This window comes from Phyllopteryx taeniolatus, chromosome 2 (genome assembly GCF_024500385.1).
Source record: "Phyllopteryx taeniolatus isolate TA_2022b chromosome 2, UOR_Ptae_1.2, whole genome shotgun sequence".
NCBI classification, from domain to species: Eukaryota; Metazoa; Chordata; class Actinopteri; order Syngnathiformes; family Syngnathidae; genus Phyllopteryx; species Phyllopteryx taeniolatus.
Window position 1 is genome coordinate 7690368 of NC_084503.1, and position 13515 is coordinate 7703882.

Consider the following 13515-nt stretch of genomic DNA (forward strand, 5'->3'; position numbering starts at 1 on the left):
TCCAGCTTGGCTCACACCTATGATTAGCTCTTGGAGAATCCATAGCCTAGAGGTTCACCTTTGCTTCCCCATCCTGTGAATGTTTATTTTCAATAAAAATACAGAATTGTTTGTGTAGTATCAGTTTAAGAAGACTGTTTATTCTTGTGATTTAGATGAAGATCAGATGACATTTCATGACCATTTTATGCAGAAATTCAAGAAATTTCCAAGGGGTCACCTTTTTCTTTCCACTGTAGATCAACAAGTTTCAGTGCCATCTCATAAGGTGAGGTGATGTTTTTCATAATTATGCAAAATCTTAAAAACACAGTGAAACATGCATTAATTCATTTTCTTGCAGTCTTTATTCTTTAAGCATTTAAACATACACAGTGTGTTGCTTTTTTGCAACAATTTCAAAACAATGTTTAAGGCATATTACCAAAATCTGCTTTCTAGTGCCATTTGCTTTATACTTGCATAAATGATTCCAGTGTCAGTGAGACTAGGCAGCACATTGTACATATTAGTATTGATGAGTGACTTTATAGAACATCAATCTAGCAACATTTAAAATAGTAATTATAGAAATATCAAGCATCAAAACAGCTACCAAAACTAAAGTGGGGCCTTCCAAACCATTCAAAAGAGCCACCAAAAAAGGCTAGCCAATGACATATCACGAATATAATGACAAATCACTTCACAATCAAATTACTACCCCTCAAACATTACCCCTCTCATTTCTACATTTTCAACAATATACTTCATGCTCAGTGTTCGACTTTTGAGTTGATGTCATTTTAGTTTTTTTAGTTTTGTAAGCCCTTTTCTTCCATAGCAAAAAGAAAGGGGGGAAAAAAAAATGTCAACGCTGTCAGTAAAAATGACCACCTAAACAAGAAGTAATTAAGCTGCTGAAGTTTTGTTCTCATTTCTTTGGAGTGTGATCCAAAAAGAAACTGCAAACCTCCACAGAGGCTCAGCAAGCAATATCTTTTTTAAGGACAGTACAGTTGGACTGCTGTCTATCCAATGACAGTCTGGGACTCATCCTGACAAGGATGGTGGTGGACAAGCTTAAATCCGAGGTTCCGTAGCTTACAAATATTTCATTGTTTTCCCCAGCTTTCACAGTGTTTGACTGACTAAATCTCAAACAAAAAACAGCAGCATGTAGAAGTCCTCTGATACATCGCTAGAGCCGCCCTGTAGGCAACAAGGTTTCTGGGAACTGTCTGAGTTTAAGGTTTATTTGGAGTGTAAAGGTAGAAGCGGTACACTCAAAAAGTGACAACATTGTGTTTGACATAGACCACACATTGCAGTTCAGTAAAAGATCAATCTTAAGAAACACATGATCTCTGGTTAGCAAAAGAATACCCTGATATTGCTATTTCTATTTTGTTGAGGCAAGCGTCCATATTTCTCAACACGTGTGTTGCAATGTTGTTGAGCGACTTGTTTGTTAACATACAGCATCTGTATGCACCACCTTCTCGGACCGGAGGTTAGCAGTCATTAGGGCTACAAAGACCACAGCTATAAAAGTAGTATAAAATGTAGTAGATGCCTGTGATTTAGAAAAGAAAAAATAAAAATTCTCATACAATAAAGAAAAAACTGGAATGCTTGGAGAGCAGAGAAAATCTAATTCCTGAAAGTAGATGCACAATAAAAGTGCCTTTGTTTGATCAGCCCTGAAAATAAAACCCAGGAATACAGAAAATGTACAAACTTGAATTGTCACTTGAGGTGGAAAAATGATTTTTTTTCCCCATCCGAGTATAAAATATATAAATCAAGTTTGAGCATGTCAGACTCTCAGCAGGCAGGCATCCCAGTATGAACTGATAAGAATAAGTAAATGTGACAGGCTAGAGTTTTTAGTTCAACCAAAAAATTGATAAGGTGTGTGCGGACCAAGGACATTGAGCTGGAGAGTACACCTTTCATTACATCCCTAAAGTGTCTCCAAAGACATGGGAATGTCATGTGATATGTTTACTACAGTGCTGTCTCTGCTTGGGGATGAAGTTAGGAGCTTCTAAGGAGAAGATGTCGGGATACAGGTTGCAAGAAACAGCAGCCCTGACAGAAGACTGTCGAGTTGAACCCTGGCCTGTGTGTGCTGGCCTGTCCACTCAGGAGGACGTGTGAAGCTCAAAGGAAATGAACTGCTTGAGTCTCTCCAGGTATTGTGCATAGAGCTCAATGTCATTGTGGCCTGCTCCTTCCACCCAGAGGGGCTCGACGGCAAGGGGGCAGCGCTCATACATGGCTAAGCCATGGGAGAAGTCAATCACTTCATCCTCTGTACCGTGGATCACCAACACTGGGGATGCCACCTTGGACACCTTGTCAATACTATGGAGAGCAAAGAGACAGAGATTGTTGGTTAGAATCGGGATCTTTAGCACACATGAGCCTTTCTATATTTTTTGTGACCACTTGAGAAAAAAGATATATTGTTAAAATTCCAATGTTTGATTTTTATAAATTTATTTGGACCTACATATCAATTGCCAGCAAAGCTGATTTCTTCTCCCAGACATTTTTAGAACCGTTAAAAAAAAAAAAAAAAAAAGATGTCTCGGAGTGACATTTTTGAATGAAAGGTAAAGGATTTTGTTGAAAATATTATCACTCAATCTTGTAATGAAACAAAAGCTATGCTTTAAATTTTATTTGATAACATGAACAATATTTATCATTTATGTACCACTAAACTGGGCCTCTCACTGAGTTGGCAATGAATTCAATTACTTGCCTTAATTTCAAATTTTCTCTTTTTGCAGTATGGCTGATGCAATTTGAATGGTCTTTTAAATTAGCCAACTCATTCCATCTATGTTCAAAATAAATTTTTGTTAAAACCATTTTTGGTGTACATGCTGCCTAGCGGCACGGTGGACGACGAGTTACCAGATCTGCCTCACAGTTCTGAGGATCGGGGTTCAAATCCGCCCCGATCTGTGTGGAGCTTGTATGTTCTCCCCGTGTTTGCGTGGGTTTTCTGCAGGTACTCCGGTTTCCTCCCACATCCCCAAAACATGCGTGGTAGGTTGATTGAAGACTCTAAATTGCCCATAGGTGTGAATGTGAGCGTGAATGATTGATTGTTATATGTGGCCTGGGATTGGCTGGCAACCAGTTCAGGGTGTACCACGCCTCTCGCCCAAAGATAGCTGGGATAGGCTCCAGCGCACCCGCGACCCTAGTGAGGATAAGCAGTACGGAAAACGGATGGATGGATGGATGGATGGATGGATGAGTGCATTATGGACAGCATAATATAGTGTCACGGAGTGACAGGTTTGTCAGAGACAGATTACTGATGAAGGAGGTTATATCTTGGACACTATTCAAGGTGTCAGCATTATACATTATATGCCTGCTGGTACATTCAATTACTGAATGTATTTTCCAAGACCCTAATTCTGAAAAACATTGTGAAGGGATGTCACCGAGTGACATTTTAAGAAAAAGATATTTCTAAGCTTTGTTGGAAAACAATTTGGGTGGAAAAATAACTTATGCAATGTGGGAAGTATTAAGTATGATTTATTGCGAGATACTTTAATTCCAGACCACTCAACAACTTAAGAGGCCAGATGTGTATGTGCGCGCACGAGCTCACATGGGTGTGTGAGAGAGACTCGCCTGGGGAAAGCATCAAAGCAGTAGGTCTTGCGCGTGTTAGGGAAAGCCACTCGAAGCCCCGACATGAGTGGCGAGTGCAGGATGATGGCTGCACATTCATAGCGAGCAGCGAGGTCAATGGTAGGCACAGTGCCAATACTCTGACCATAGAGGATGATGTTCTCTGGTGTTACCCCATACCTGTGTTGACAAAGCAGAGACTAAGAACATTCAATTAAATGTCATCAAGAAATAAAGATGCATGCATTTAAAGAGTACCTAATAGGGCTGCACGATATTGGAAAAAAAATGACATTGCAATTTTTGTTTTTTTTAAACCGACGATATATATTGCTTTGTGAAATAATACAGGATCAGTGTTGGGAAAGTTCACTTCACCTTTCCAAAAAATGAACTAGTTCATAGTCCTCAACACCCCACCTCCCAATATGCTACTGATGGGCTTTTAGCCTCTCTATACTGGCATTTCATTTTCTCGTTGTTGGCACCCATTCACCACACTAGTAGCCAGCTGCAGCTTTCACCCTACAATCTCAAAAACTTGAGGAAAAACCTTTTTGCTTGAATGGTCTTTTCTTTTTTCTTTTTAAATGAGAAATAAAAAAAAACAGGACTTTTGTCCTACATACATACATGTATACATATATATATACACACATTGATGCCGGTTTTTGATGCAGTGGGGGATATATGTGTGTGTATATATATATATATATATATATATATATATATATATATATATATATATACATATATATATATATATATATATATATATATACATATATATATATATATATATATATATATATACACACATACACACACACACATATGCATGCTAGCGTATGTTTTTAAAAAGGCAGCGGGAGCAAAACTGAGTTCGGTTGTACTTTATTGAAGTATTTAAAAAAATACTATTTTAAATATTTTTAAACATTTTAATAAAAAAATACTATTTTAAATATATATATATATTTTTTTTTTTATAAATACTATTTTATTTCACGTCAAATACGGGAAATAAAAGTTTCCCATCTGTTTTTGACGTTTGAGTAAATTAAACATTAATGCAAGTAAAATCCCTCCCCCTCCACCCCCGCGCACACACACACACACACGCACACACGTTTTTCTGTAGCTATTTTTGTGGTGTTGGTATTCCAATTTCAAGAGAGAGAATTTACCCAGATTTAGCAACAGGACTTTTAGGTATATTTCTAAATCCAGAAAAAAAACATTTTCTTTCCATTTCGCTGTGCTGGATTTTGGGCACGTAAATTTAGTGGTGGTCCATCAAAATCGTGCTTTCTCATTGTTTTGCGCAAGGTAATACATAGCAAGAAAATGTAGGGCGATTTGTGACATTAAAAGTGACATGAAATCCATAATCCATAATCCGATTCTTCTAAACTATGTCTTATTTTATTTCACACCTCGATTTGGATATATGGGTGTTTATTTTATTACGGGCCTTTTTGTTTCCATTCATCCATCCATCCATTTTCTGAGCCGCTTCTCCTCACTCGGGTCGCGGGCGTGCTGGAGCCTATCCCAGCTGTCATCGGGCAGGAGGCGGGGTACACCCTGAACTGGTTGCCAGCCAATCGCAGGGCACACACAAACAAACAACCATTCGCACTCACAGTCACACCTACGGGCAATTTAGAGTCTCCAATTAATGCATGTTTTTTGGGATGTGGGAGAAAACCGGAGTACCCGGAGAAAACCCACGCAGGCACGGGGAGAACATGCAAACTCCACACAGGCAGGGCCGGGGATTGAACCCGGGTCTTCAGAACTGTGAGGCGGAGAGGGGCGGAGCTGTCAACTGATCACCACTTGGTGGTGAGCTGGCTCCGATGGTGGGGGAAGATGCCGGTCCGACGTGGCAGGCCCAAACGTATTGTGAGGGTCTGCTGGGAAAGTCTGGCGGAATCCGCTGTCAGAAGGAGTTTCAACTCCCACCTCCGACAGAACTTTGCTCATGTTCCGGGGGAGGCGGGGGAAATTGAGTCCGAGTGGACCATTGCAGAGGCAGCCGACCGGAGCTGTGGGCGTAAGGTGGCGGCAATCCCTGAACCCGTTGGTGGACACCAACGGTGAGGGATGCCGTCAAGCTGAAGAAGGAGTCCTATCGGGCCTTTTTGGCCTGTGCGACTCCTGATGCGTTGTGAGCCGGTGGGGAGAATACTTCAAAGACCTCCTCAATTCCACCGACACTCCTTCCCATGAGGGAGCGGAGTCTGGGTTCTCTGAGGCGGGGTCTCCTTTCTCTGGGGTTGAGGTCACAGAGGTGGTTAAAAAGCTCCTCGGTGGCAAAGCCGCAGGGGTGGATGAGATTCGTCCGGAGTTCCTCAAGGATCTGGATGTTGTAGGGCTGTCCTGGTTAACACGGCTCTGCAACATCGCGTGGACATCGGGGAAAGTGCCTCTGGATTGGCAGACTGGGGTGCTGGTCCCCCTTTTTTAAGAAGGGGCATCAGAGGGTGTGTTCCAACTACAGGGAGATCACAAGCCTCAGCCTCCCTGGTAAGGTCTATTCAGGGGTGCTGGAGAGGAGGGTCCGTCGGGAAGTTGAATCTCAGATTCAGGAGGAGCAGTGTGGTTTTCGTCCTGGCCGTGGAACAGTGGACCAGCTCTACAGCGTTGGCAGGGTCCTCGAGGATGCATGGGAGTTCGCCCAACCACTCTACACGTGTTTTGTGGACTTGGAGAAGGCGTTCGACCATGTCCCTTGGGAGTATGGGGTACCGAACCCCCTTATACGGGCTGTTCGGTCCCTGTACGACTGGAGTCAGAGTTTGGTCCGCATATCCGGCAGTAAGTCGGACTCGTTTCCGGTGAGGGTTGGACTCCGCCAAAGCTCTCCTTTGTCACCGATTCTGTTCATAACTTTTATGGACAGAATTTCTAGGCGCAGCCGAGGCATAGAAGGGGTCCGGTTTGGTGGCCTCAGTATTGCATCTCTGTTTTTTGCAGATGATGTGGTTCTGTTGGCTTCATCAAGCAGTGACCTCCAACTATCACTGGAGCAGCTCACAGCTGAGAGAAACGGCTGGGATGAAAATCAGCACCTCCAAATCTGAGAATATGGTCCTCAGTAGGAAAAGGGTGCCCTCTCCAGGTCAGGGATGAGTTCCTTTCAAGTGGAGGAGTTCAAGTATCATGGGGTCTTGTTCACAAGTGAGGGAAGAATGGAACGGGAGAGCGACAGGCGGATCGGTGCAGCGTCTGCAGTGATGCGGACTTTGTATCGATCCGTTGGATCGAAGGAAAGAAGGAGCTGAGCCGAAAGGCGAAGCTCTCAATTTACCGGTCGAGCTACGTTCCTACCCTCACCTATGGTCACGAGCGGTGCGTCGTGACCGAAAGAACGAGATCCCGGATACAAGCGGCCGAAATGAGTTTCCTCCGCGGGGTGTCCGGGATCTCCCTTAGAAATAGGGTGAGAAGCTCGGTCATCCGGGAGGATTTCAGAGTAGAGCCGCACCTCCTCCACATCAAGAGGAGGCAGATGAGGTGGCTGGGGCATCTGATTCGGATGCCTCCCGGACGCCTACCTGGTGAGGTGTTTCGGGCACTTCCCACTGGGAGGAGACCCAGGAGACGACCCAGGACACGCTGGAGAGAGAACATCCTTCTGCTGGCCTGGGAACACCTCAGGATCCCCCCGGAAGAGCTGGATGAAGTGGCTGGGGAGAGGGAAGTCTCGGGGCGTCCCTGCTAAAGCTATTGCCCCCGCGACCAGACCTCGGATAAGTGGTAGAAAATGGATGGATCGATGGATGGATGTCTATCCCTTATAGTTGCTGTCATTACCGCCACATCGACCGTTTTCAGATCAATGAGGTTTATTCAAAATCTGATCCTTTAATTCCCTGTGTCATTTTGTCTTGTCAGTCGAGCACATGCTACGACAGACAGAAGTCAGACATTTTGATAACCGGAAGAGCAATTTCTTTCCTCATTTGTACCCTTAAGTCACATATTATTTTTATTGCATGTCATAACCAAACGACTTGTATTGTTAATATGTTTAAATATTTTCCTGTAAAAACTTGATAATCATATAAAAATGTTGTACAGGACTAGCTAGCTAAAAGAAAAATTTAAGCTAACTCTACCAGCAAAGCTCAGTTCGCTAAAAACTTTGAAATGTCATTACCACACGTCATCACATGCACGTGCAAATCAAAAGTACCCGAAATCAAATAAACATCCATATCCTGAACATTTTAGTAACATACGTAGTACTGTATCAATTCATACTGCAATTCATTTTGCAATGACTTGTCTAATTCTAGCTATAATCAAATAAGGGGAGGGACAGCTACATTGTGAAATACATAAACAGGGCAAAGATAGGTGAGACAACTTCCCGAATTGACTTGCATGGCTCCAACTCACTTGTTCCTCAGGACCTGCCAGGCCGCCTCGATATCCGCATACATATTCTTCTCAGAGGGCTTGCCGGTACTGACTCCATAGCCCGAGTAGTCGTAAGAAAACACGTTGCAGTTGATCCTGGAGCCCAAGCCGATGTAAAAACTGCACATCTGTCCCAAGTCCACAGCGTTTCCATGGGAAAAGAGTAGAGTGTAGCGGCTGTTGGGCGCGCAACGCACAAACATGGTTTGTACCCGGTTACCGCGACTGCTTCTGGTGCTAAATACCTCCACCACATCGAGTTCACGCTGAGAGTACTGCCAGTCCGCCCGTTCGGTTAAATGCAAGCTCGTTCCTCCATTAGCATCGGTATGGACCGAGTACGTGGGCTCCGGTGGAAGGAAAGCTAGTTTTGCCGCGATGCGACTGGGACAGGGCGGACAACAGAATAGCCAGCATAGTTCGCTGAAAGAAAACCCATTCATCCTTGGTCCCTATTCGGGCATTTAAACGCGGAATAAACCGCACAGCTTTGATAGGTGAACAACTGCCTAATTGTGGGCCATTAAAAAAAAAAATTTAAAAAAAAAAAAAAAAAAAAAAAAGGGTGACAGGTGGCGGCTCGGGACTCCGCGTTGGAGGAGCTAACGCACTAGCAGTTGAAACCAACCTCTCTTGGCGTAGGTCAACGACTCACTAAAGCGTCAAAATGAACATTCTTCAAACAAAACGGAAGAAACAGTGTAGTATATCTTCTCCCCCAATATTTATTTGTACTAACTGCATATGTTCCATTCTGGTTGACATTAGTACGGAGAATCCTCTATCCTGAAGACAACCTTGTCTTCCGGTTTGACCGGATATCCTGTCTGCTTGGCAAACGTATTGAAAATCCTTGCAATTATTTGTCCACTCAAAGCAGTAAACCGCAACGCCAAAACTACAATGCATTTACTAGGGGCTATTGTACATATCGATTCACTGTATTTATGTATTCACGGTATTTATTAATTGTATTTCCATTTCCATTCTAAAGCCTGACCAGAGACTTAAGATTATTTCAAGTCAGCACATGATGTGGCCTTTACATTGACGCAATGTTACACAAATCTTAATACAGCACTCCATTGTAACTGTACGGAGGGTTGGTCACACGGGGGTCCATGCACAGCGATATGAATATCTAGTGGAAGATCATTGAATTGCTTTCACGATATATTCATGAAATATTTAAATGAACAAAAAAATATGTTTGTAATTATTCAACTAATTTGCAAAGATATATATAAGTGAAACTGGATCATTTTCTTCAGGACCCCTGATTTCTCACAGTGCGCTAAGGTGCTGCTGCCACGGCAACCTGGTTAGGAATCACTGTCTTAAACAATGGACTACTGATTTTGTTTTGTTTTGTTTGTCTTTATGTCTTCAATAGTTCTGCACAAGTTCACCTTTTTTGGTTATACTCCTATCAGTTCACTCTAAATTGGGAATGTAGACTATACTGATATATTTCATCAGAAATTCCACAACATACACTGTAAAGTTGACTTTTACGACAGTATATCCAAATTAATAGCTCTGCAATGTGTTGAGAGCCCCATTATTTTTCAAAATAATAATGGCAATAAGGTATAAATTAAACAACCACACCTTGTGAGGGCTGCTGCCTCAGCACCCTGAACTCCTCCTTCTTTGGGAGTGTGCGTGTGTGTGTGTGTGTGTGTGTGTGTGTGTTCATAGGTATGTCTATGAACAGGAGTAGAATGATGAGTTGGAGCCGGGACGTCTGGCCAAGATGGAACACCCGAAGTCCCTGCTTCCCCTACCTGGGCGCCGTCCCCCCTTGTTTGTCTGTTGCGAAGAAATAAAAACGCCCTATATACTGAATTTGGAACAATGTATCTTTATCTTTATTACACTGGAGAGACTGCAGTAGTCTTCTACTTGCTATCAAGTTTCACTGTTTTTATTCATGGATTACGATATTTGATTTAGCACGTACAAAATGCCGGGAAGAAAACAACATACAGTGTAGCAATGTGAAGTGATAGTCATATAAGAGATAGAGAATGTCGCTTTCATTAAACTCTGGACAGATCGTGTTTTATGGTTTATGGCTTTGACCTTTACCTTAAGGGGGGGTTTGTTTTGATCACGTGATATAATTATGGCTTCCTTAAGCGGTCATAAAACAATAAAACCTGTACTTTATAAAGGATTGTATTGCAATACAACCGGTACTTTAAAGGATTATAAAACAATAAAAGTATCACGTTATAAAATCTGGCTCTTCAAAGGGTTGTAAAACAATAAGACTGGCACTTTAAAGGGTAACGTAAGTGCACGAGTAATACATAATTGGCCGTGCGAAAGAAAATATTTGGAAATTAAATCTGTTTTATGATGTTTTCCATACGGGACAGTGGAAGGCAGTTTGCTGGTTTATCTACATACTGTCATGAACGGAAAGAGGATAGGACCCAAAAATGCACGACTCCAAAACAAATGGAAAGTTTCAAAAAGAGAGGTTTAATATACGGGCAGAGGTCGGTACACAGGCAGGCAATCCAAAAAAGGCAACAGTATCCAAAAATGTGAGGCAAAAAGGCGAGGTCGATAATCGGAACAGGGTCTAGTCTTACTGTGAGTCTTTGACGTGGAAACAAGGAATGCTGGAACGCGACGACAAGGCACAACGAACTGGCGACTAGAAAGAATGAGACACGAGGGTAAATGCATGGGGTAATTAGGGTAAACGAGGCACAGGTGGGTACGAGACAGGGGGAAAACAACAACCGGAACACACACCCATGACACATACAAGTTCTTTATCCTGAAGTAAAGACATCTGAGGCTGGCTGCAGGCCAATCACTGTAGTTTAGGTGGGTTAGTATAAGGCTTTCTTCGGTGCTTCTCACCAGCATTTACGTTTGAATGTGGGAACATTTGGAATTCAAACCAGATGAATGCGGTTTGTATGAAGTCGCAACAAAGACAACACAACTTAAAACCTCAAAGTGACCATCCAACAATCCATTTGAAACACAACCACCCCACCCAATTTCTTCAGCTCGAAAACAAAAAACACGGCGGCACATTTCCCGTTTCACGTCAGCTTGCAATTAAGGAACCCTTGCCCAACAATGCAAATACAAACGTGACAGCGTCTATGGCGCATGGCTGCTCACATTATATACAGTATAGCGTTACTCACTAGTGTAAGAGATGTAGCCATTGAACATGCTGACCAAGCAGAAAGGCTGGAGACTTTTCAAAAGTACTGCAAATCTTTCATCAAAACAGGTTGCTTTGATCTACTTGCTGTGTTGTTATTATTGTTGCTACTTGTCACTTTTTCTTAACCAACTGGAAACCTGATTAGCATTGCATTGCCTGTTAAAGCATTATTGACTGTTTATACCTGTGTACCAAATGTTTACTATTTGTTTAACTGCAATTTTTGTAAAAGAGCCTGTCTAAGATATACAAATTTTGTTCTAGATTATAACGACAATCTTCATTATTCTTAGAATTAAAATTAAAAGTGAATTGTTCTTTTTTTGAAAAAGGATCTACTTGCATTATTATGCACTAATATCATTATATCAGTGGCATAAAATTTGCTATCGTGACAGGCCTAAACACATAATATACTGAGCAAGGGCAAGAGCAATGGATAACACCAAAATATTGCACAGTATTAAAAAAAAAAATACAGAAACAAATTTAATACAAATATGAATATAGCAGCGGCACGGTGGCCGACTGGTTAGAGCGTCAGCCTCACAGTTCTGAGGACCCGGGTTCAATCCTCGGCCCGCCTGTGTGGAGTTTGCATGTCCTCCCCGTGCCTGCGTGGGTTTTCTCCGGGCACTCCGGTTTCCTCCCACATCCCAAAAACATGCATGAATTGGAGACTCTAAATTGCCCGTAGGCATGACTGTGAGTGCGAATGGTTGTTTGTTCCTATGTGCCCTGCAATTGGCTGGCAACCAGTTCAGGGTGTCCCCCGCCTCCTGCCCGATGACAGCTGGGATAGGCTCCAGCACGCCCGCGACCCTAGTGAGGAGAAGCGGCTCAGAAAATGGATGGATGGATGGATGAATATAGCAGGACCATGAAGCAAGAACCGTGTTATTGCGGAGGATTACTGTAGCTGTATAAATTGCAGGGACTAATTGTTCCCGGGTTGGGATTCATTGTTTCCATGTCATGTGCATACATACACAGTCACAAGTGTGAAAAGATCTGTTCATATTCGGTAATTGAAGATCAAAATGTCGAAAGAGGACTGTATTGATTGACCAAATTCTATAATCGAGTACAAACTGGCATTACAGGTTTAGAATTTCCATGTGACTTCTCAAGCTATAACAATTTTTATCTTCATCCCGCTTTCATGGATTATTCAATCGGGGGAGAGCAAATGCCCGATTCATTTTGAATGATACACTACGCATATACTTAAATAGCTTGGGTTAAAGCTATGGTCATCTTGCATCACCTAAGTTGCTGTTTATCAGTGGTCACAATGGAGAGACGACACACTGCAACAGTCTTCTACTTTATGACAAAGTTCTGTTTTTATTCATGGATTAGGATCTTTAAATTACCATGGAGGCATTTAAAAAAAATGGAGTCAGTAAAAACTAGTTTAACATGCTTTTGAAAGAATATTGGTTAACTTTACCATGGTGATGTGAAAACGAGATAAGAGAGAAAAAATTGGTTTGGCCCGTCCATCCATCCATCCATCCATCCATTTTCTGTACTGCTTATCCTTACTAGACTCGCGGGCGTGCTGGAGGATATCACAGCTGTCTCTGGGCGAGAGGCGCTGTAGCATTTTGTCACTAACTTCTGAATCTTTGGCGAAAGACCAATGGGCAGCCAGCGTGCAGGCGGAGGCAGGACTTCACTAAACGCATTACCGTGTGATTTACGATTCGCCAGCATTGTCACTCACTTCGGCAAATGACCAATGAGCAGCCAGGAGGGGTTGAATGTACTATTGAACCGGATGTACTGAAGGGAACTGAATGTACTGATGTACTGAAAGTGAACTGAATGTTCAGGTAACCACGAGTGATTCGTTCGTTGAACTTCTTCGTTCGCGATCCACCAAGGAGCGACGTACTAGTATGTATGCAGTGAACAGTCCTGCCATGAGTGACTCAGGTGGAAGGTCACTGGAAACTAGTACGATGAGTGATTTTAACCGTTAACATAGCCCCATACCATCACAGTCCGGATGCTTCTTTTGCTCTTTGGCCCGGAGGACACGACGTCCACAATTTCCAAAAACAATTACAAATGTGGACTCTTCGGACCACAGAACACTTTTCCACTTTGCATCGGTCCATCTTAGATGAGCTCGGGCCCAGAGAAGCCGGCGGCCTTTCTGGGTGTTGTTGATAAATGGCTTTTGCTTTGCATAGTAGAGTTTCAAGTTGCACTTACGGCTGTAGCGCCGAACT

The 13515-nt window shown here is 42.7% G+C and overlaps 1 protein-coding gene across 1 annotated transcript; it reads right to left on the bottom strand.

The window, feature by feature from the left end:
- Positions 1-328: 328 nt before the first annotated feature.
- Positions 329-8936, bottom strand: abhd17c (abhydrolase domain containing 17C, depalmitoylase). Its single transcript, XM_061758071.1, has 3 exons — positions 8056-8936; positions 3646-3825; positions 329-2349 (listed from the first exon to the last, which is right to left on the bottom strand). The coding sequence occupies exons 1-3, from the start codon at positions 8517-8519 to the stop codon at positions 2127-2129; spliced, it is 867 nt and encodes a 288-aa protein (XP_061614055.1). The 5' UTR covers positions 8520-8936; the 3' UTR covers positions 329-2126.
- Between the last annotated feature and the right edge of the window lie 4579 nt (positions 8937-13515).